Genomic DNA, 25,680 nt, shown 5'->3' on the forward strand with positions numbered 1-25,680 from the left:
AGCATTTGTGGCTCTAGATTTCTATTCTATAGAGTGTGGACATAATTTTACCATGGAAAATTTTCAGAAAATAGCTGTCAACTATTTTCATCAATGCAGAAAAGAATATTTGATATAAACCCATAGAATATCTAGTTCTAACAATTATCAAAATATGCAATAATTGTGCAGGGCAAGAGTTAAAGGGTAAGAACACATTCATAATAATAAAAGCACACTAAAATACAAATGAAATCAAGAAGAACCTGAGTTTGAGTGTTTTGAGTAAAAAATCATCCAGTTTCCCTCAATATGAAGAAAATATCTTGCATATCTGTATACAACCCTTTCTGTGTTTCAGTCAGGTATTTTAAATTAAACACTCATTAGAAATGAAAAAAAAAAAGAAATATGATGAGTCTAACCTATGTCATATTTTGGGAGGGAAAAGCTAAATAAATAGATTAAAGCATATTAATAAACCTTTCTCAAAAAGTAAAACATTGCAGGGGTAATTATGAATGTTCTATATCCAATTATGGATGATTTGTGGTCACTGGTCTGTTGTGTACAAGTAGATGATATTAAATGGGACAATCCTCTCTGAGTTCCAGTTGTTGATGCCAAGAATAGATCTGCTCTGGCAGATCTGGCAGCAAGTGGTAACTCAATTCTTCAGCATCAGCAGAGTAATCACTCAATATCTCCTCCTATGAAGGAACCTCTCCCAGGTAATTTGGTAAAAATAATCTTGCCTGAAATAAAAACTAAAATATTTATGTTTTAGGAAACTCCATAAAGCTCAAGCGACATCTTACATCAGTGATCTCTGCTAGCGAAACAGATTCACTACATATAGGTGTCTATTCTGGAATATAAGGATCACTTTAATTTTAAAAATATACCATTGCAACACACAAAGGAAATATTTAGCTATTTTCTATAATGAGAACAAGTCTAGAATATAGTACAGCCTGCTAGAGGTAATAAATACATCTTTGCAATGTCTCCCTTTCTGGCTTCTGCAAAATCACGGCTGCAACAATTGTGTTTGCAATCAGCCACCTAAGCAATCAGTTGTGGCTTTTATTTTCCAATAGTGAGATGGAAAAGCAAGGTACTAGAGTGTTTTTTCCATACAAAAGAACCTTAGCAGAAAAAGAGAGGGAGGGAGAGGGAGATGGAGGAGGAGGAGAGAGAGAGAAACACAAAGAGATTGGATGAAACAGAAAAGACATCAAACAAAGTGGGGGTATCTGGAGCATCCTGTATTCACCCAGAGTAGGGGACCTGAGAAGGGCAGCTGAAATAGAGAAGAACACACCTTTCCTGCTGCATCTAAACACAATATTCGTTCTACTCAAAATAAGGTTGAGAAAATAATGACTTTCTTAAGTGGCAAATTATTCCAGAAATAAAGAAGCCATATTTTACAATGTTAGTCTTAGAGCAAAAATAAATTCAACTCTTATACTTTCATTCCAATCATTGCCACTGTATATCAAACACAATGAAAAAAAAGACATGACATTTGCCTAACATATTGAGAAAAATTGGGAGAAATTGTTTTTCACTCAAGGTACCTGAGTACATATTTAGATGACCAAGAAAAGTGAAATCCTTAATGATGTACATGAAAAGTACCTGTATATATGACTTACATTTTACATTTTGAACTTCTCTAAGTAGGCAGCACAAATGTTTGTTGAATGTGTTAATCTTCCAGCACCTGTTCAGTAATTAAAATAAAATCTTCCTTTTGATTTAAACACATGAGAAACATCGAAGTGAAAATGTTATGACTGTGGAATTACATTTGTCTATGCATCCATATATTAGATTCTCACTTTATTTCTTTGTCTTTTCTTTTTCTCTGCCTTCTAACTCGACAAGTACTTTCTTAGTAACTTTTACAGTCCTTTGTTTCTCGAACCTTAGTGAACATTTTCTCCTTCTGTCCTAGAAAAGCCTTATAGACAGTTATTTTGATAACAGACTTCTTGGCAAGCAGCATGGTCTCTTGTGCTTCAAAATGATCCAAGAGGCAGCCCTAATTGATTAATATGAGATATTATGGAGTGTCCTCCATGGCTCATCCTTTAAAGCATAGAACATACATTAATGAATCACCTGAGAAATTAAGAATCTATGAAGTAGATTAAAATAACAGAGAAAACATTTCAGAATTTCATTTCAAATTTATTATTCCTAATTTCTTCTACATACTTTGCAGTTCATGTAAAAGGTACACAACAAATGTCTTAAAGATCAAGAATGTCCAAACTTAGAAGTTATCACTGGATATCAGGACCATTTGAGAGATCCTAGTATAGTTAAAATTAGACATGGGAAAACAGGCCAGGGCTGAACTTTGGATGCCCTTGGATTGACTCTTATAATTCTGGCAAAAAGGTGTTGGGCTTTGAAAGATTTTAGGCATAGGAAAGAGTAAAATAATCAAGATCTTGTTTTAATTTAAAAATAATATTTTCAAATAGTTTAGAATATTTGGAGGGATAGAATATCAAAGGAAGGAGACGTGCCAAAATATTATTACATTAGCCCAAGTGAGAGTTGATGGTCTTATCAAAAAGGAAAGGACTAGGAGTTTGTATGAAGGAATGGACAGAAGAAATACTAAAAAGTAAAACTGACAAGATTTGTGACTACTGAGAAACATCAAGGGTAGGGACAGGGTTATAAGTCCCTTGCTTGGAAGCATGGGTAGATAAGGATACACATGATAAAGAAATAAGCTGAGGTGAATGAACAGGCCAAGGTATGAAGTAATAAAAGTGATTTTCAAAGATGAGGTAAAATTATTAGTTGATATGTTCTTCAAATATTTATTTTGTGCCCAGTACTTGTCTGGTATTATTATTAGTGCTGGAGATAAAGTAAAAAAAAGAACATTCATGATCCACTTGCAATCTACTATAGGCAGAATGAAAATAAACAAGGAAGTGAGTGTACAAATAAATCAGATATTTTCTAAGAGTGACATAGGCATAAAAAATAAAATATATGATATAAAAAAGAGTAACTGGGAGGGATTCTACTTTTGAGTAGGTGGTCAGAAAATACTTGGCTGATTGACATTGGAGCCTGGCAATAAGAAATCCACGATAGAGGACCTAAAGAAAGAGAATTTCAAGTATAGAAAACTTTTAGCATTAAAGATGAGAACAGTGCAGCATCATGGAAGTCCATGAGTTTAACAACCAAGAAGAGTATGGTGTGATACAAGATTGGAGTTGTAGGCAGGTTTTTCTGGAACACACAGGTTGTCAGATCCCAAAATGAGATGGCGAGGTGACTTTGGACCTTAGAGAGAAGACTGGGATATGGATAAAAAAAATAGGCATCATCTCTTTATAGGTGCTATTTGAAGCCATGAAATTAAGAAAATGTCATAAGAACAGAAAGCTAAGAAAGGAGTATGAGAAAAATTAACATTTATCATTGAAAAAGCAAGAAAGTTCCAGAAAAAACATTTACTTCTGCTTAGTTGACTATGCCAAAACCTTTGACAGTGTGGATCACAATAAACTGTGGAAAATTCTGAAAGAGATGGGAATACCAGACCACCTGACCGGCCTCTTGAGAAATCTGTATGCAGGTCAGGAAGCAATAGTTAGAACTGTACATGGAACAACAGACTGGTTCCAAATAGGGAAAGGAGTACATCAAGGCTGTATATTGTCTTAACTTATATGCAGAGTACATCATGAGAAACACTGGGTTGAATGAAGCACAAGCTGGAATCAAGATTTCCAGGAGAAATATCAATAACCTCAGATATGCAGATGACACCACCCTTATGGCAGAAAGTGAAGAACTAAAGAGCCTCTTCATGAAAGTGAAAGAGGAGAGTGAGAAAGTTGGCTTAAAGCTCAACATTCAGAAAACTAAGATCATGGCATCTGGTCCCATCACTTCATGGAAAACAGATGGGGAAACAGTGGAAACAGTGGCTGACTTTATTTTTTTGGGCTCCAAAATCACTGCAGATGGTGACTGCAGCCATGAAATTAAAAGACGCTTACTCCTTGGAAGGAAAGTTATGACCATCCTAGACAGCATATTAAAAAGCAGAGACATCACTTTACCAACAAAGGTCTGTCTAAGCAAGGCTATGGTTTTTCCAGTAGTCATGTATGAATGTGAGTGTTGGACTATAAAGAAAGCTGAGCACCAAAGAATTCCTGCTTTTGAGCTGTGGTGTTGGAGAAGACTCTTGAAAGTCCCTTGGACTGCAAGGAGATCCAACCAGTCCATCCTAAAGGAGCTCAGTCCTGGGTGTTCATTGGAAGGACTGATGGTGAAGCTGAAACTCCAATACTCTGGCCACCCGATGCAGAGAGCTGACTCATTTGAAAAGACCCTGATGCTGGGAAAGATTGAGGGCAGGAGGAGAAGGGGACAACAGAGGATGAGATGGTTGGATGCCATCACCGACTCAATGAACATGAGTTTGGGTAAACTCTGGGAGTTGGTGATGGACAGGGAGGCCTGGCGTGCTGCAGCTCATGGGTTTGCAAAGACTCAGACACGACTGAGCAACTGAACTGAACTGAACAGGTGAGCAAAAGAAGAGAAACCATCCATGCCAACACATACAAGGTTCAGAAAATTAAGAGGGTGAAGGGGAGATTGCAGAGTCTTAGAACAAAAGAGAACAAATAGTTTCAAGAAAAAGGAAGAGACCAACAGAGTTAAATGTCAAGAATTATAAGACAAAATGTTTCTAACACAATATGGCAAGTTAGATCATTGATCAATTTTTCTTACATAGTTTACTTCAAGAGATTACAGTAGGGTGAAGAGCAAAATTCTGAATGCAGTAGAGTAAAAAGTAAATTAAAAGTGTGTGAAGAAGTAAGTGTAGCCAATGAAGACTGCTTTTCCAAGTACTTGCTTTGGGAGAAAAATTATTGGGCTGGGAATATTTTTTAATGACAGAAGTTTGAGTATAGTTATAGGTTAAAGATGGTTAGTGGAAACAAAATGGCAAAGAGGAAATTAACAACAGTAGCCCAGCTCAATAGACTTAAGGATTAGATCATCCCCTATAATCAGTATTTGAAGAATTAGTTTTGATTATGAGACATCTTTGTTTTTTTTTAATCTGTAGCCATCCAAAGCACCTAAAAATCTTTATGTGTATACCTTACCAAAGAAGAAATACTGATGGCAAATAAGTGTATGAAAAGATGTCCCACATTATATTATCAAGAAAATGCAAATCTAAACAACAGTGAGGTGCCACTACATAACTATCAGAGATAGTCAAAATCCAGAACACTGATAACAATAAATGCAGATGAGGATGTGGAGCAACAGGATCTCTCATTTACCAGAGGGATGCAAAATAGTATAGTTTGGTGGTTTCTTACAAAATTAAACATATGCCTATCATATGATTCAGCAATTACACTCCTAGGTATTTACTCAAACATGTTGAAAATGTATGTCCATATAAAAACCTACACATGAATGTTTATAACACTTTATCCATAGCTGCTGAAACTGGGAAATAATCAGGCTGTCCTTTCATAGGTAAATGGTATATCTAGACAATGGGATATTATTCAGCACTTAAAAGAGATGTGCTATCCAGCCATGAAAAAACATGGAAGAATCTTAACTGTATGTTGGTAAGTCAAAGAAGCCAATTTGAAATCTTGTACTATATCATTCTAATTATATAACACACACACACACACACACACACACCCTTATAGATAAAGACACAATACAAAAATAAGTGGTTGCTATAGGTTGGTGGGAGTAAGGGATGAATATGTTCCCCAAAGATTTTAAGGCAGTGAAAATCCTGTGGATGATACTATAATGATTGATACATGTCATTACACATTTCTCAAAACCAAAGAATGTACAACACCAACATTGAACCCTGGGGTAAACTATGGACTTTGGGTGGCAATGATATGCTAATATAGCTACACCAAATATAACAAGTGTACCATTCTGGTGAAGGATACTGATACTGGGGAGAGCTGTGCTTGTTTGGGTGTAGGGAGGGAGGTATATGGGAAATCTCCATACTTTCTCTTAATTCTGTTCTTAATCTAGAATTGCTCTAAAAATGAAAATATTTATGTAACTGTATCGTATATATGTCTCAAGATTATGGAATGTAAAATGACACCTATTTACAGGGCAGGGGCAGAGATGCAGACATAGAGGATGGTCCTGTGGACACAGCCGGGGAAGGAGAGGGTGGGAAAATTAGGAGTAGCACTGACATATATACACCACCATGAGTAAACAGGCAGCGAGTGGGAAGCTGCTGCAGAATACAGGATGTCCGGCCAGGTGCTCTGTGATGACCCAAGGGCTGGGTGGGATGGGGGTGGGTGGGAGGGAGGGAGGCTAGAGAGGGAGGGTACACACACACACACACACACACACACACACACACACGGCTGATTTACTTTGCCGTATGGCAGAAATCAAAAACACTGTAAAGCAATTATGCTCCAATTAAAAATGTAAAAATAAAAGATAAAAAGATGCCCAACTCTACATTGAAAATCCAAAGAAATTATAAAACTCTTAAGGGTGAAAGCACATGCTGTGTTGTACCAGAAACTTAAGGGGTTGCTGTTGTTTTGAAGATAGTGCTAAGAAGCAGGGGAAGATCTTTTCAGGTCCTGAAAATCCTGTCACTCATATCATTACAGGCAACAGCTACCGAGGAATTCTTTCCCTACTAGGGAATTTACTAGGGAATATGTGGCATTACATATTTTTAATCCATTTCAGCCCCTGTGAAATTACATAAGATAAGCAACATCGTGGCACCAACTCATCAAGAAGGGTGAAATTTCACTATATCTTATTTATGTATTTAACAAGACTTTTATAACTAAGAGGTGACATTTTACTTTTGCATAGCTTAGCAATGCATTAATATCAATATATTCACTTTTATTTTTAAAGTGTACAGATAATTTATGATGCTTTAATAATAGGAGAATATTACTAATTTAAAATTCTTGGGGCATGCATTAAAATGACCTTCACATTTAGATTTAATATTCTATTGGTTTCAAATCAACAATGGGAGAAAAAGTGAGAGGTGAAATGTGGACAAACTCAAAAATATCTTCCTTTAGAGACAAATGTCAAGTAAAATTTGAATTTTCCTGTATAACATTAGCACAATGACTTTAAAGTTCCATGCTGAAGCTCCCCCGACACAGCAAACTTGATGACCCTAAAGTGATGAGCCTTTAAATGTTCAAGAGTGAAAGCAAATAATACAACTTTTGCTTATAAATCCTCAAAAAGACCTTTAGCTGCTTTGATTTCCTAAGGACAAATTATGCCTAAGAAAAACTTGCCAGGCCTCCAAACCAGGGCTGGTGGTTGCATGCCAGGAATCAATGTGATTTTTGAGGAAAACATACATTCTCTGTAAGCAGCTGAAAAATAATTATTCTAAGAAAGAGAAACTTTTCCTTGACTGTTATCAAAGACAAGCAACATTGATGACACAGAATTTTGCATATCCACTTCTTTTTTTAAAAAATTTAGAATAAAGAGACCAAAAGGATTGGAAATAAAATTTTCAAACACAAAATGGACAGACTTACTGGTACATGCCATGGAAGGTGGGTCTTTTTCAGCTCGAAAGTAGCCCTTTTCACACTGACAGACAGAAGTCGCTTCCACGTAGGTTAAACTGTGTGGAGGACATTTAGAACATTTTGCATTGCCAGCAAATGCTTTATAGAATCCTGGTCTGCAAGCTGTGAACACAGGAAAAACAATTTTTTAAAGTTATTGTTAGAATTACTTTATTTGCACATGTACAACACATTTTAAATTATATACTTTGGAATTCAGTTTACACATACACAGAAAAGTCAATACATGATAATATTGACGAATGAAATAGTTATTCAAAATTAAGTTATACAATGGGGAATCATATTATATTACAACTACCTGATCATATTATCACCTCAGCTTTTTGTAATTGCCACAAGCTAGACATGGGCTTTAGTCTTCTTATATGCACAATTCTTAGCATATTTTGAATGCATAGTTATTATAGATGCCTGAAAGCTTAAATGAGTGAATGACCAATAATTAATTCCCTGATGTCTAAGATGAGGCTACTTTGTAAATGGAACGAGCATTCTATTTATCTTTTAGTCAGTAGTTTTAGGTTTTGTTTGTATTTCTGTTAAAAATGGGGTATCAGTACCTAAATCTTCAGAATTTTTAAATTATTTTCTTATGTATCCCTTCTTTCACTATCACTTCCTTTTTCCTTTTATAGAGTATATAAGTTTCATTTCCAAAGAAAAACAAACCACCAAAAATAGGAAAGTTTCCCAACATTAAGTCAATACTGCAGAAGGAAAGTTCAGTATTATTTGACTCAGTGGTTTCTAATGTTTTCTTTTAGGAGAAGTTATTCAGATATAGATGTTCAGGTTAAACATTCAGTGTGGTATCTATTTCTATATTCAAAACATTCATGCTTTTGAATATAACATGCATCTAACATGTTATAACATAACACATATGCTTTTTGTATGGATATTTACTTTAAATGTCATTTAGAAATTTTGTTTATTCCTACCTTTTATTCCTTTTTTCTTCTTCAAGTATTATTGTCCTAAAACGCCAACACACTTTTGTGTAGATGTATGTTTACATATGTATGAATAGAAGGATTTCATACTGTTGATTTTTCAATACTGAGATAATATCAATAAACTTTAGATTATTCTTATCAATTATCAACTATAGCATGAAAATTTCTCCATGTCAGTGGTTGTAATTCATTGTAATATATCTGCAGTATTTGTATCAACAATCTCCTACTTGAAAGAGATACTTTATAAACTATGCTGCAATAAATGTCCCCAAGTTGATACTTTCATTTCAGTTCCTAAGAGTAGGAGTTCTGGGCCAGGGTATGTGTATTATTTAACACTTATTTCTATGTTACATTTCTAAACATATTTCAAAAGCTCAAAAAAATGTAAGTGAGCACCCTCATCTTCACCCCACTATCTTATCATTAATATCAGTTACTCCTTTACCTTCTGACAACACATGGAATTAAATATTGCTACTGCAGTTGAAGCTTCCTAAATCCCACTAATAATGCACATTTTTTCATATTTTTATTGGTCATTTGGTTATGAATTGTCTTTTATATCCTTTGTTTGCTTTCTACTGGTTGCTTGTATTTTATTAACTTATAAGCAGTATTTATTAGCAATATCAATGTCATGTTTGTCATTTTTTAAAAAAAATTTTTGATGTGGACTATTCTTAAAATCTTTATTGAAATTTTTTACAATATTGATTCTGTTTTACATTTTTGGCTGCAAGGCATGTGGGATCTGAGCTCCCTAACTTAAGACTGAACCGAAAACCTCTGCATTGGAAGACAAAGTCTTAACCACTGGACTGTCATGAAAGTCCCTGTCATTTTTGTTATATATATAATATATATGTGTGTGTGTGTGTGTGTGTATAATCAATTTTCTAATGACATGCACATAAATATCTCGTTCACAAAGCTGAAAAACTATAAAAAGGCATGAATTTAACCAATTAAGTGAAAGAGCTTACAATGAAAATTACAATATTTTGATAAAGGAACTGAAGACAACACAAACATATAGAAAGACAGCCCATGTTTCTGTACAGCAATAATTTGCTAAAATGTCCATACTACCCAAACCAACTATTGTTCAACGCGATCCCTATCAAAATTCCAATGGCATTCTTCACAGAAATATTGAAAACAATTCTAAAATTCATAGAGCCACAAACGGCCCAAATAGCCAAAGCAATTCTAAGAATAACAATGCTAAAGGCACAATGATTCCTGATGTCAAACTACACTACAGAAAGTTTAGTCGCTCAGTCGTGTCTGACTCTTTGCGACCCCATGGACTGTAGCCTACCAGGCTCCTCCATCCATGGGATTTTTCAGGCAAGAGTACTGGAGTGGGTTGCCATTTCCTTCTCCAGAGGATCTTCCCGACCCAGTGATTGAACCCGGGTCTCCCACATTGTAGGCGGACTCTTTACCATCTGAGCCACAAGGCAAGTTGACTATACTATAGAGTTATACAAACTGAAACAGTAGGGTGTCAGTATAAAAAATATATACATAGACCACTGGAACAGAATAGAGAGCCCAGAAATAAACTCCCAAATATATCACTAATATTTGACAAAGAAGCTAGGAATTCTCAATAGGGAAAGAATAGTCTCTTCAATAAATGTTGTAAGTAAAACTGGTTAACCACAGACAGAAAAGTGAAATTGGACCTGACTAGACACTACTCACAAAAATTAACTCAAAATGGATTAGAGACTAAAAAATAAGACCTGAAACTGTAAAACTTTTAGAAGAAAACATAGGGAAAGATCTAGATATTGGTCTTGGCAATGACTTAAAAAAAAAAAAAAAACACAGCAAAAGCACCAGCAACGAAAGCAAGTAGCACTACATCAAAGTAAAAAGCTTCAGCACAGCAAAAGAAACAAGTAAAAATAATGAACAGGCAACTGATAGAATGGGCCAAAAGATTTGAAAATAATATATCTGATAAACTGATAATACCTAAAGTACATAAAGAGCTCACATAATAATAACAAAAACAAAAATGTACAGTTAAAAAATAGGCAGAGGAACTGAATAGACATCTCTTTAAAGAAGACATACAAATGGCCAACAAGTACAGGAAAAGATGTTCAATACAACTAATCATCAGGGAAATGCAAATGAAACCAAAATGACATGTAGTCTTACAACTGTTAGAATGGCAGTTTTCAAGAAGAGAAGAGATACATGATGGCAAGGAAGTAGAGAGTTGGTGGGAATGCAACTTAGTGCAGCCAATATGGAAAACAGTATGGCTGTTTCTCAGAAAATTAAAAATAGACCTACCAAGTGACCCAGCAATCCTATTTCTGGGTACATATTCAAAGGAAATGAAAAGAGGGTATGAAAAAGTTACCTGCACTATAGCATTATTACAGCATTATTCGCAATAGCCAAGATATGGAAAAAATCAGTCTCCATCAAAGGATGAATGAATAAAGAAGATAGTAATTCTATATTTTAGTTTATAGTGACACTACCATTTGGGGGGATTATTTGGTAGTATCTACGACAGAGGAACATGCACATTTCTTCTGACAATGCCTCTCACTGGTATACACCCAACAGAACAGCACAAATTGAAAGTGGCTTCTCTCCCCACAGGCAGCCATACAAGTTCCATCACTAAGTGAGCTATCACTTCTCCATTTGATTTTCATTTTCTGCAATTTTGCTGACATGCTGATCATTCTCATGTGATGTATTTTCTCCTCCCTTTCTTTGCCCTTGTTAGTGTAAACCTTCTATATTCTCTTACTCATTTTGGTGAAGTGTGCTGAGGGAGTGGAGATAAATAAATATGTTCAATCAACTATATTTTACAAAATTTACACTTCACTAAATTTCTAATCATATAATTGAAGTAAACACAGTTAATTGAGAATAATCAAATTACAAAATTGATGAGATATTTATGAAATGATTTTTTAAAATTTTCTGCTGTCATTTACTTACTGATAAAAGTATCATGAATGCTACAAAATAAAAACAATGTAATTTGGTAGCAGGGATCTATAAAATGAAAAATATATAAATATATAATGTGCAAAATATATACATAATATGTAAAACATATTAATATAGAATTACAGAATAATAAATAATCTAAGTTAATACACAGCCTCCTATTTAAAAAATACATTTATGATTTGAGGAACTTGAAGTGGTTGCCTAAAATAACAATAAAAGGTGGGCTATACAGTAAAAAGTACAAAACAATTTTCATAGAATAGCATGTATTAAAGGTTCATACAATGAGTATAGTTATGGAAATATCACTAATATTAATGAAGTACATACCTTGTCATATAATTTCACTTATTGATACCTGAAATTTCAGAAAATTAAATACTCTGAGTATTGATAGGAATACAGTTGAATAGTATTTCACACACATGCACACACACACACACACACAGACACACACACAGAGGTTTGTCTGCTAAAACAAAATCAAGAAACGTGTGACCTGTTCTACACATGCTATATTTCAAAAATTGAATTGTTAAGCTATCTATTACTAGCAATGTTTTCAGGTTTTCTCTACTATCAGAGAACTTTAAGATGAGGGACCATGAGAAATCCTGGTTGGCATATCATGCTGTGCACTTCTCACCATCTGATGAAATATTCAATTGTGTATTGTCTGACAGGAACTAATATTAATATAATTGACTGCTTTTCCCTCATAGGTGCTTAATAGTCTGTAAATTTAGATAAACCTGAATGACTTATTAGTAAAATATGTGATGTGCACCATTTCTCAAACATTAGAACTCAGGAAATTTAATAAACTGGGATAGGCAGTCTCATTACTGTTTTCCTAGATATTACTCTGCAGTTATAAAAATTAAAATTTGCTGTCATGTAAGCAGAAAAGGCAGGGAAGATCAGATAATTGATAAAAAAATAATAACAAAAGGAAAACCCCTAAAACTTAAGGGTAAATAAGCACAAATATTTTGTTTTTCAGAATAATCTATTAATAAATACTGAAGGAAAATTTCAAGACCAAATACAAGTCTACTAATAATAAAATGTGGATTATGCTTCAAGATAGTCAACCTAATTTTCCTTGCAGGGGAGCTACTATAAAGTCCTCATGAAGACAATATACATAAACTGTCCTGTTATGAATTCTAATTTCTTACTTCCCCCAAAAAAATGTTTAAAGTGGACTTCCTCTTGAATCTGGGCAAGTACCACCCCACTTCCCCACCTCAGCAACTGTGAGGGCACTGAAAAGTAGAAGCAGGCCTATTGGAGAAAGCCAGACTTTGGGGGACTGCCGAGCTGGTTATGAATTCGCCAGTCTTTCCCCTTCTCGCCTCCCTCTTTTCCCTGGTGATTGTGCTGGAGCCTCAGCTGAACGGACTGGAAACCTGGAAGTGGCCACCAGGTCACAGAGCTCCAGCTCACCTTGTCTCTGGAAGTGGGAGATGGAATTCCTAACGTTCAGGAGAGAATTAGGAATATGGAAATCCCTTCCCTCTTTCTCTGTTTTCCTGTTCTCTCATGCCCAGACCTCAAGCAATTGTGTTGTAGGCTGGTGGTGGTGGTCCGTAATGGGAGCTCACAGGAAACAAAGTTCCCAAGAAGGAAAAACCTTCCTCCTTCACTGAAGCTGTGGTTCTGAGAGGGTGGAGTCAACGTCCACTGCATTCTTCTCCCTTCTGTCCTCCTCGCCCTTGGTCCTGGATGAAGACCCAGTTGCAGAAGTGCGCCGCAGAGTGGAGCAAAGAATGCCCCAGCTAACTTTCTAGACAACGGACCGTGAAGAGCAGTTTGGGGGATTCGGAAAGTACCAGTAAGGACATGGGGTGACCAGAGTTTGCGAAAGCAATCCCATACTTGTTTATGAACCTCTGGGCTTGTTCCCAGACTGCACATGCTTGGAACCGATTCTATTCAACATAACAAAGACTTTGAGAAATGAACCAAAAGACTATTACCCAGGTCTCAGACTAGAAGTTTTAAACTTTTGGTTAGGTAAAAGAGATGACATCAATCTAGAAGACAGACACTTCTTTTATTTGTTTGTCTATGAGACACAAAGATTATAAACAGGCATATATACTGCAAACCCACATAAGTTGCCTTTAACTAGCATCAAGTGGATACACATATTTTAGTTTTGCCTCCCACCATTTTTTCTCATTCACAGATTAATAATTTATATTAAAAATAATTTTTAAACTGTGTTTTATTTGAGAGGTAAACAACTTTCAAGAACAGAGCATTACAAGGAAAATAATGTCAGAAATACTTCAATAGTCTGAGACTGATGACATGCGGAATTAAAATTCTAAAGCCATTTCTAGTATGAGAGTAAGGTAAGTGTTTTTATTCTGAAAATTAAGATAAGGTGTGGAAGACAAAGGTTTATATTAGCAGTTTTTAGGATTAGACACCATTTTTATTTTTATACCAGTTTGAACAGAGTCTAATAATAATAATGGCACAACATAAAAAGCTAACCACACTTTTTCCTAAAAATACATAGCACTTTTTAAGTGTTCTAACATTCATTTTCTAATACTATTTTTATTTCATTTGGTGTTCCCAGGTGTATTTTAGTCAACCAAAATAAAGCCTGCCTGAATACAACTTCCTTGCTATTTAGCAGTGCTTTTAAAAACTGTGCCTACTGAGTCTATCATCCTTTTTTCAAGTACTCTGAACTAAGATGCTGTTTAAAATTTTAGTCTCTTATCACAGATTCTCATTTCTATTTCACTCCTTTTTCTAGACATCCAGTAATATCAGTTTTCAACTTTTTCTGTCAATATTCCTTTTTTGCATATTCCTTAAGTCAGAGTAAATCTACTTTTCTGAGTAAGTAAAACCACTGTCAAAGAGAAAACACCCTGTGAGCCACTGTATGATACAAGAGTAATAATAGCTACAGCAAAACCATTTATAATTATGGAGTGCTCAGAATAGGTCTGATGTTGTGCAAAACTTTCTATACATTTTTTATAATTCTATACCTTTCTATATAATTTTCTATATGAAAATTAGTTACGAAGGATAATAAAGTGTGACCTTTAGGACTAGATTACATGGCTTTGAGTTCTCCTGTATTTTACTAACCCTGTCACTTCAGGCAGCTTATTTTTCTGTGCATCTTTTTTCTCATCTGTAAAATGGGGCACCTAGCTGAGAGGTTGATGTGAGTATTGAATGAATTAATACACATAGTAATCAGAAGGGTGCCTAGCATATCATTATTAAGATTAAGAAACTGAAATTAAGCAAAGTATAACAACTTGTTATGGCAGATTGTGTTTTCCAAAAATGTCTCCAACAATATTTCTCACTCTACATTTCCTTCTGATAATGCCGATAGATACTCTGCCCCATTATAAAGCAGACGTTACTTTGCTGACAAAAATCCATCCAGTCAAAGCTGTGTTTTTTCTAGTAGTCAAGTATGGATATGAAAGTTGGACCATAAAAAAAGCTGAGCACTAAAGAATTGATGCTTTTGAACTGTGGCATTGGAGAAGACTCTTGAGAGTCCCTTGGACTGCAAGGAGATCCAACCAGTCCATCCTAAAGGAAATCAGTCCTGATATTTATTGGAAGGACTGATGTTGAAGCTGAAACTCCAATACTTTGGCCACCTGATGCGAAATACTGATTCACTGGAAAAAACCCTGATTCCGGGAAAGGTCAAAGGCAGGAGGAGAAGGGGATGGTAGAGGATGAGATGGTTGGATGGCATCACTGACTCGATGGACTTAAGTTTGAGCAAACTCCAGGAGTTGGTGATGGACAGGGAAGACTGGCGTGCTGCAGTCCATGGGGTCACAAAGAGTTGGGCATGACTGTGTGACTGAACTGACTGACTCTTCCCCATGAAGAGCTCAGGCTTATGCTTTTTCCTCTTAATCTGGGTGTATTTGTAATTACAGTGAGTTTCTAGGCAAAGTCATAAAAGGCGAAAGAGCCTCCATCTGTTTCTTTTGGGATGGTTACTTTTAGAAGCTAGCCACCATGCCGAGGGGGAGGTCTAGCAGCCATGAAGAGGCCCAGGTGGAGACCTTAGGCTGCGCTGAGCTCCCAGCTATCTCCATCACCACCCTGTCAGCCAGGTTACTGGGCTACCTGGGATGTAGATGCGCCAGGCCCCAGTAAAGCTGCCCCAGATAATGCGGCCTGAAACAGAGATGAACTGTCTTAGTGAATCTTGCTCAAATTTATAAGTAAAAACAAATGCTTGTTGCTGTTCAAAGTCACTAAGTTTGGGGGACTTTCTTACAGATCTGAGAGCATTGGACACTTGCTGAAGGTCATATGGTGGAAGAAACAAAAATTAAAGCCTAGCCCCATTCCTATCTCTTGAGTTCTCATCATAGAGTACATTATGTACCCATTGCATTTGGAACAGCATGCCTACTTTGTTATCTAGGGCAGTGAAAGATTGAACCACAACTTTTATTTATTTTATTTTTTTATTTATTTTTTTTTTAATTTTTATTAGTTGGAGGCTAATTACTTTACATCATTACAGTAGTTTTTGTTATACATTGATATGAATTAGCCATGGATTTACATGTATTCCCCATCCCACTCCCCCCTCCCACCTCCCTCTCCACCCGATCCCTCTGGGTCTTCCCAGTGCACCAGGCCCGAGCACTTGTCTCATGTACCCAACCTGAGCTGGTTATCCGTTTCACCCTAGATAATACACGTTTCAATGCTGTTCTCCTGAAACATCCCACCCTTGCCTTCTCCCAGAGTCCACAAGTCTGTTCCATACATCTGAGTCTCTTTTTCTGTTTTGCATATAGGGTTATCGTTACCATCTTTCTAAAGTCCATATATATGTGTTAGTATACTGTAATGGTCTTTATCTTTCTGGCTTACTTCGCTCTGTATAATGGGCTCCAGTTTCATCCATCTCATTAGAAGTGATTCAAATGAATTCTTTTTAATGGCTGAGTAATATTCCATGGTGTATATGTACCACAGCTTCCTCATCCATTCGTCTGCTGATGGGCATCTGGGTTGCTTCCATGTCCTGGCTATTATAAACAGTGCTGCGATGAACATTGGGGTGCACGTGTCTCTTTCAGATCTGGTTTCCTTGGTGTGTATGCCCAGAAGTGGGATTGCTGGGTCATATGGCAGTTCTATTTCCAGCTTTTTAAGAAATCTCCACACTGTTTTCCATAGTGGCTGTACTAATTTGCATTCCCACCAACAGTGTAAGAGGGTTCCCTTTTCTCCACACCCTCTCCAGCATTTATTGCTTGTAGACTTTTGGATAGCAGCCATCCTGACTGGCGTATAATGGTACCTCATTGTGGTTTTGATTTGCATTTCTCTGATAATGAGTGATGTTGAGCATCTTTTCATGTGTTTGTTAGCCATCTGTATGTCTTCCTTGGAGAAATGTCTGTTGAGTTCTTTGGCCCATTTTTTGATTGGGTCATTTATTTTTCTGGAGTTGAGCTGGAGGAGTTGCTTGTATATTTTTGAGATTAATCCTTTGTCTGTTGCTTCATTTGCTATTATTTTCTCCCAATCTGAGGGCTGTCTTTTCACCTTGCTTATAGTTTCCTTTGTTGTGCAAAAGCTTTTAAGTTTCATTAGGTCCCATTTGTTTATTTTTGCTTTTATTTCTGAAATTCTGGGATGTGGGTCATAGAGGATCCTGCTGTGATTTATGTCGGAGAGTGTTTTGCCTATGTTCTCCTCTAGGAGTTTGATAGTTTCTGGTCTTACATTTAGATCTTTAATCCATTTTGAGTTTATTTTTGTGTATGGTGTTAGAAAGTGTTCTAGTTTCATTCTTTTACAGGTGGTTGACCAGTTTTCCCAGCACCACTTGTTAAAGAGGTTATCTTTTTTCCATTGTATATCCTTGCCTCCTTTGTCGAAGATAAGGTGACCATAGGTTCGTGGACTTATCTCTGGGCTTTCTATTCTGTTCCATTGATCTATATTTCTGTCTTTGTGCCAGTACCATACTGTCTTGATGACTGTGGCTTTGTAGTAGAGTCTGAAGTCAGGCAGATTGATTCCTCCAGTTCCATTCTTCTTTCTCAGGATTACTTTGGCTATTCGAGGTTTTTTGTATTTCCATACAAATTGTGAAATTATTTGTTCTAGTTCTGTGAAAAATACTGTTGGTAGTTTGATAGGGATTGCATTGAATCTATAGATTACTTTGGGTAGTATAGCCATTTTGACAATATTGATTCTTCCAATCCATGAACATGGTATATTTCTCCATCTATTTGTGTCCTCTTTGCTTTCTTTCATCAGTGTTTTATAGTTTTCTATGTATAGGTCTTTTGTTTCTTTAGGTAGATATACTCCTAAGTATTTTATTCTTTTTGTTGCAATGGTGAATGGTATTGTTTCCTTAATTTCTCTTTCTGTTTTCTCATTGTTAGTGTATAGGAATGCAAGAGATTTCTGTGTGTTAATTTTATATCCTGCAACTTGACTGTATTCGTTGATTAGCTCTAGTAATTTTCTGGTAGAGTCTTTAGGGTTTTCTATGTAGAGGATCATGTCATCTGCAAACAGCGAGAGTTTCACTTCTTCTTTTCCTATCTGGATTCCTTTTACTTCTTTTTCTGCCCTGATTGCTGTGGCCAAAACTTCCAAAACTATGTTGAATAGTAGTGGTGAGAGTGGGCACCCTTGTCTTGTTCCTGATTTCAGGGGAAATGCTTTCAATTTTTCACCATTGAGGGTGATGCTTGCTGTGGGTTTGTCATATATAGCTTTTATTATGTTGAGGTATGTTCCTTCTATTCCTGCTTTCTGGAGAGTTTTAATCATAAATGGATGTTGAATTTTGTCAAAGGCTTTTTGTGCATCTATTGAGATAATCATATGGTTTTTATCTTTCAATTTGTTAATGTGGTGTATTACATTGATTGATTTGTGGATATTAAAGAATCCTTGCATTCCTGGGATAAAGCCCACTTGGTCATGATGAATGATTTTTTTAATATGTTGTTGGATTCTGTTTGCTAGAATTTTGTTAAGGATTTTTGCATCTATGTTCATCAGTGATATTGGCCTGTAGTTTTCTTTTTTTGTGGCATCTTTGTCTGGTTTTGGAATTAGGGTGATGGTGGCCTCATAGAATGAGTTTGGAAGTCTACCTTCTTCTGCAATTTTCTGGAAGAGTTTGAGTAAGATAGGTGTTAGCTCTTCTCTAAATTTTTGGTAGAATTCAGCTGTGAAGCCATCTGGTCCTGGGCTTTTGTGTGCTGGAAGATTTCTGATTACAGTTTCGATTTCCTTGCTTGTGATCGTTTTGTTAAGATCTTCTATTTCTTCCTGGTTCAGTTTTGGAAAGTTATACTTCTCTAAGAACTTGTCCATTTCTTCCAAGTTGTCCATTTTATTGGCATAGAGCTGCTGGTAGTAGTCTCTTATGATCTTTTGTATTTCAGTGTTGTCTGTTGTGATCTCTCCATTTTCATTTCTAATTTTGTTAATTTGGTTCTTCTCCCTTTGTTTCTTAATGAGTCTTGCTAATGGTTTGTCAATTTTGTTAAGTTTTTCAAAAAACCAGCTTTTAGCTTTGTTAATTTTTGCTATGGTCTCTTTAGTTTCTTTTGCATTTATTTCTGCCCTAATTTTTAAGATTTCTTTCCTTCTACTAACCCTGGGGTTCTTCATTTCTTCTTCCTCTAGTTGCTTTAGGTGTAGAGTTAGGTTATTTATTTGACTTTTTTCTTGTTTCTTGAGGTAGGCCTGTAATGCTATGAATCTTCCCCTTAGCACTGCTTTTACAGTGTCCCATAGGTTTTGGGTTGTTGTGTTATCATTTTCATTCATTTCTATGCATATTTTGATTTCTTTTTTGATTTCTTCTATGATTTGTTGGTTATTCAGAAGCGTGTTGTTTAGCCTCCATATGTTTGAATTTTTAATAATTTTTTTCCTGTAATTGAGATCTAATCTTACTGCACTGTGGTCAGAAAAGATGACTGGAATGATTTCAGTCTTTTTGAATTTACCAAGACTAGATTTATGGCCCAGGATGTGATCTATTCTGGAGAAGGTTCCGTGTGCACTTGAGAAAAAGGTGAAGTTGATTGTTTTGGGGTGAAACGTCCTATAGATGTCAATTAGGTCTAGCTGGTCCATTGTGTCCGTTAAAGTTTGTGTTTCCTTGTTCATTTTCTGTTTAGTTGTTCTATCCATAGTTGTGAGTGGGGTATTAAAGTCTCCTACTATTATTGTGTTACTATTAATTTCCTCTTTCATACTCGTTAGCGTTTGCCTTACATATTGCGGTGCTCCTATGTTGGGTGCATATATATTTATAATTGTTATATCTTCTTCTTGGATTGATCCTTTGATCATTATGTAGTGTCCATCTTTGTCTCTTTTCACAGACTTAATTTGAAAGTCTATTTTATCTGATATGAGTATTGCGACTCCTGCTTTCTTTTGGTCTCCGTTTGCGTGGAATTATTTTTTTCCAGCCCTTCACTTTTAGTCTGTATGTGTCCCTTGCTTTGAGGTGGGTCTCTTGTAGACAGCATATATAGGGGTCTTGCTTTTGTATCCATTCAGCCAGCCTTTGTCTTTTGGTTGGGGCATTCAACCCATTTACATTTAAGGTAATTATTGATAGGTATGGTCCCGTTGCCATTTATTTTGTTGTTTGGGGTTCACTTTTATACCACCTTTCTGCGTTTCCTGTCTAGAGAAGATCCTTTAGTATTTGTTGAAGAGCTGGTTTGGTGGTGCTGAATTCTCTCAGCTTTTGCTTGTCTGTAAAGCTTTTGAGTTCTCCTTCATATCTGAATGAGATCCTTGCTGGGTAGAGTAATCTAGGTTGTAGGTTATTCTCTTTCATTACTTTAAGTATGTCCTGCCATTCCCTTCTGGCCTGAAGGGTTTCTACTGATAGATCAGCTGTTATCCTTATGGGAATCCCTTTGTGTGTTATTTGTTGTTTCTCCCTTGCTGCTTTTAATATTTGTTCTTTGTGTTTGATCTTTGTTAATTTGATTAATATGTGTCTTGGGGTGTTTCGCCTTGGGTTTATCCTGTTTGGGACTCTCTGGGTTTCTTGAACTTGGTTGGCTATTTCCTTCCCCATTTTAGGGAAGTTTTCAGCAATTATCTCCTCGAGTATCTTCTCATGGCCTTTCTTTTTGTCTTCTTCTTCTGGGACTCCTATGATTCGAATGTTGGGGCGTTTCACATAGTCCCAGAGGTCCCTGAGGTTGTCCTCATTTTTTTTGATTCTTTTTTCTTTTTTCCTCTATGCTTCATTTATTTCCACCATTTTATCTTCTAAGTCACTTATCCTATCTTCTGCCTCTGTTATTCTACTCATGGTTCCCTCCAGAGTGTTTTTGATCTCATTTATTTCATTATTAATTTTTAATTGATTTTTTTTTATTTCTTCTAGGTCCTTGTTAAACATTTCTTGCATCTTCTCAATCTTTGTCTCCAGGCTATTTATTTGTAACTCCATTTTGTTTTCAAGATTTTGGATCATTTTTATTATCATTATTCTAAATTCTTTTTCAGGTAGATTTCCTATTTCCTCCTCTTTTGTTTGACTTGGTGGGCTTTTTTCATGTTCCTTTAGCTGTTGGGTATTTCTCTGCCTTTTCATCATGTTTAGATTGCTGTGTCTGGAGTGGGCTTTCTGTATTCTTGTGGTCTGAGGTTCTTTTTTATTGTGGAGGTTTCGCCCAGTGGGTGGGGTTGGACGATTGGTTTGTCAAGGTTTCCTGGTTAGGGAAGCTTGTGTCAGCGTTCTGGTGTGTGGAATTGGATTTCTTCTCTCTGGAGTGCAATGGAGTGTCCAGTAATGAGCTTTGCGATGGGTCTCTGTGTTAGGTGTGACTTTGGAGAGCCTGTATGTTGACACTCAGGACTATGTTCCTGCGTTGCTAAAGAATTTGCGTGGTATGTCTTGTACTGGAGCTTATTAGCTCTTGGGTGGTGGTTGGTTTTGGTGTAGGTATGGAAGCTTTGGGATGGTCTCTTATTCCTTAATGTTCCGTGTGGTCAGGAGTTTTCTGGTTTTCTCAGGATTTGGGCTCAATTCTCCTGCCTCTGGATTTCAGTTTTATTCTTCTAATAGTCTCAAGGCTTCTCCAACTATACAGTACTGATAATAAAACTTCTAGGTTAATGGTGAAAAGATTCTCCACCGTGAGAGACAACCAGAGAGGTTCACAGAGTTACATGAAGAATAGGAGAGGGAGGAAGGAGATAGAGGTGAGCAGGAGGAGAAAAAGGGGACTCAAGAGGAGAGAGACAGATCTACGCAGTTATCTGCTCCCAAAGTGTTCTCTGTAGCCCAGACACCCACAAAGATTCACAGAGTTGGATTGGGAAGAGAAGGGGAATGGAGGAAGTAGAGGTGTTCTGAGGGAGAATAACAAAGATTGAAAATCTAGTGTAGAGGTTAGACTCTTTGAAATACAATATTTAAAAACAAAAACACAAAAAAATTTAGAACTGTATATGAAGTTCAGTTTAAAAATAGGGTTTTCTCTCTCTCTCTTTTTTTTTTTTTTTTTTGTGTGGCTATAGTGAAATGAAAATGAAAGTTAAGGAATAATAGAGGAGTATTAGAGGACTCTAAAAGGAAATAGGAGAGAAAAACAAGAAAAAGAAAAAAAAAAAAGAAAAGAAAAAAAAAATTTTTTTTTTTCCCAAATAAAAAAATCGTAAAAATATATATGAAAATGAAAGTTGAGGAGTAATGGGGGAGTAATAGGGAATTATAAAAGAAAATGAAAGAGAAAAAATAAAAAATTTAAAAAAAAAAAAAAAAGGGAAAGGAAAAAAAAATTTTTTTTTTTTTTAAATTAAAAAAAAATGTACATATATATCTAGGAATTTCTCTGAGGTTGTTGCGGTCAGCGTAGGTTCAGTTCAATTTCAGATAGCTCCTCTTTCCAGCTTACACTTCTCGGTATCTGTAGGTCCCTTCCCTTGTAGCCGGTGTTACCTTCAGGGATTTTAATCTGTTGCACCGGTCCTTTCTGAAGCGGTTCCCTTTGTTTATTTGGCTTCTGTTTGCTGTCTCTTTGGTGTCTAATTTCCGCCCTGACACAGGCGGGCGGAGGTGATCTCTTATTTAGGTTCTCTAGTTCAGTTCAGTCCTGCTACGGGGAGGGCGGGGCGCTGCAGACAGACACCGCTCTGTGTGGATAGCGCTCACCGTGTTCCGGCCACACTGGGTTCCCCCCTCTCACGGGTGTCTGTGCTTTCGCCGTCTACACTGCTCAGGCTCCCGGCTGCTCCACATGGAGCGGGCCCTGCGTTGAGTGCGGTTCCAGCCTTCGGGTACTCCACAAAAGCGCAGATTCGGTTGCTCCTGCGTTTTGTGTCTTCCCCGGCCTGAGCGGTTCAGGCAGCCAGAGGCTTGTGCGCACTCTCCCGGGTGCAGTACGCCTTATCCCTCCGCGGCGAGCGGCCTAGGCAGCCAGAGGCTTGGGCGTATTCTCCCTAGGTGCGGCGCGCCTTTTCCCTCCGCAGCGAGCGGCCCAGGCAGCCAGAGGCTTGGGCGCACTCTCCCGGGTGCGGCACGCCTTTTCCCTCCGCAGCGAGCGGCTCAGGCAGCCTGAGGCTTGGGCGCCCTCTCTCCCCGGGTACGGCGCGCTTTTTCCCTCCGCGGCCCCAGCACGCACCGCCAGTCGGGTCTCAGGAAGTCTTTAGCTAGAAACCGGAGGCCTGTTTGCAGTGTGGGAGGGGGTGGCTTCTCAGGGGCTGAGTTTGCCCTTTTCCCCTCCCCCCTGCCTCCTACCTCCAGCGGGGATGGGCCGGCTCTTCTCTGTAGATTCTCAGTCCCTTGGTTTTGCGAACCGCCGGCAGTGTGTTCGGGCCGGTTAATTTTGTCCCTTGCTATCCCACAGTTTAAAAAAGCTCCCTCCGATTGCTCTCAGGGTCTTCGGGCTGGACCTCACCCCAAGCAATGCCGCCCGCTCCTCTCCGTTCCGCCCCGCTTGTTGCTGGCGAGTACGGGCGTCTGGGGTACTTTTCTGCTGGGAGTTGCTTTTAGGCACGTAATCTGTGGGCCTTGTTTAATTTTTCCTCCCAGTTACTGTGCCGAAAACTTCCCCCAGTCCCGCCAGTGAGAGGGTTTCCTGGTGATTGGAAACTTCCTCTATTAAGACTCCCTTCCCGGGACGGGTCTCCGTCCGTAGCTCTTTCGACTCCCTTATTGTCGTTTATATTTTGTCCTACCTCCCTTCGAAGACAATGGGCTGCTTTTCTGGGCGCCTGATGTCCTCTGCTAGCGATCAGAAGTTCTTTTGTGAAATTTGCTCAGCATTCAAATGTTCTTTTGATGAATTTGTAGGAGAGAAAGTGATCTCTCCGTCCTATTCCTCCGCCATCTTTCCTCCTTAATCCTGAACCACAACTTTTAAAGGACAATCGGTGATGGTCTTTGGATTATAAATAACTGCTGTGCCCCAAAATACACTTTTGTGGGATTTAAGTGACAGAGATAGTTTTAATTGATGGCTTTATGTTCTCTTGCGAACTTTCCTTTTTGGTAAGAAGCAAAATAAATATAGCTTTATTCAGACCATTAGGAATTAAAATGTATCCCACAACGCTTTTTTTCATAAAAAACGCTTTATGTATACATAGCCCTTCATTTTATGGAAAAAGTAAGCGAGACATTATATCTTTCACCATAGAATTGAAGAATAGACTCATCATAAAATGGCCTGGATGCATGATTTAAACATTTTGATCAAACTCACTCATCACTGCTCTAAGTCTCATGTACTCTGACATGTCAGTAAAGTTTGACAACCGTATTTTCTGCTGGTTAAACAACAAATTTACAATCCATTCTTCAATCTGACAATTGTGAATGTCCTGCTATCATGTATTTATGGTATTTTTATAGATGAATAGTATAAAAAACTAATGTAAAAATTATTAAATAATATACTATAAATTTTTTACTAACAAGAAGATAATTTCTTTTTATAGAATTACTAAGCATATTGATATAATAACCACAATTTATTGTCCACTACAAATTGGTATTTTATAAACATTACTACATTTAACTCTTACAAAATATTTAGTGATATAAATATTAATATTCTCATTGTAAAAATGAAGAGGCAAAGTCTGTAACAGTTGCTCCATGTCACAGAGACAATAGATGAACAAGTTAGCATTTGAAGACAGGGTTCTGATTCTTAAGTCTAAACTTTGGAACAATGCTCATTGCTATATAAAAATAAATATGTATACAAAAACATGCACATACAAACATATACTATATATACATACTTTTACTCCCAGCAAATATATGTTTTTTCTCTTCCTCTGTAACCTACCACTGAAATTATCACCTGAATTCTGCATTTTGATATTTGCTATTTCTAGTTTGATATAAAAAGCAATGTCTTTTCCACTTCATTGCAAATTACTTAAAAATAAGGTTTCTATGTATGGCATTGCACTGAGACAGTACTATAGACAGAGCAGAGGATCAGACATAAGTGATTATAATGGATTATATATATATATAATTAATACACTTATTAGTTGAAATTATGTGAGAATATTATAAAGCTTAGCAAAGCATAGCTTCAAAAATGTCTATCTGCTTTTCTTAAATATTATAAATATAAAATACTATGACTTAAAATTTCTAAACTTTTTTGTTGAATCTATAACACCTTAAGTCAGAATTCAGATAGTATCACTTCCTGTTTTCCATACAAACTTGAGATGATTACATTACATCATTGGCTGAATGGAAATTTGTGAATGGAGATTTCCAACGTATTTTCGCCATATGTAGCCCTCCTTTTTATAGTTAAACTGCAGTATCTGAAATTCATAATGATATTTTGAATTTTAATTCATATTTAATATTGCAATTAATGTTTGTACATTGTTTTATTGAAGTATAGTTCACTTGTAACATATTAGTTTCAGGTGTACAATGGTTAGTTAATATTTTTATAATCCATATAAAGTTAAGTATTGGCCATATTCACTGTACTGTATTTACGTCATTGCATTTAATTTTATACCTAGTACTT

General features: G+C 36.7%; 1 protein-coding gene across 9 annotated transcripts in view; it reads right to left on the reverse strand.

The window, feature by feature from the left end:
- The window catches only part of EPHA6 (EPH receptor A6), a 938,174-nt gene that overhangs the window by 537,888 nt on the left and 374,606 nt on the right, over positions 1 to 25,680 (reverse strand). For all 9 annotated transcript variants that reach the window (XM_070455030.1, XM_070455027.1, XM_070455034.1 and 6 more), the window contains one exon: positions 7,602 to 7,757. In XM_070455030.1, the coding sequence (XP_070311131.1) occupies positions 7,602 to 7,757 (156 nt within the window). The remainder of the gene's footprint in view (positions 1 to 7,601; positions 7,758 to 25,680) is intronic.

The sequence above is a fragment of the Odocoileus virginianus genome, chromosome 25, assembly GCF_023699985.2.
Source record: "Odocoileus virginianus isolate 20LAN1187 ecotype Illinois chromosome 25, Ovbor_1.2, whole genome shotgun sequence".
In the NCBI taxonomy this organism is placed as follows: Eukaryota; Metazoa; Chordata; class Mammalia; order Artiodactyla; family Cervidae; genus Odocoileus; species Odocoileus virginianus.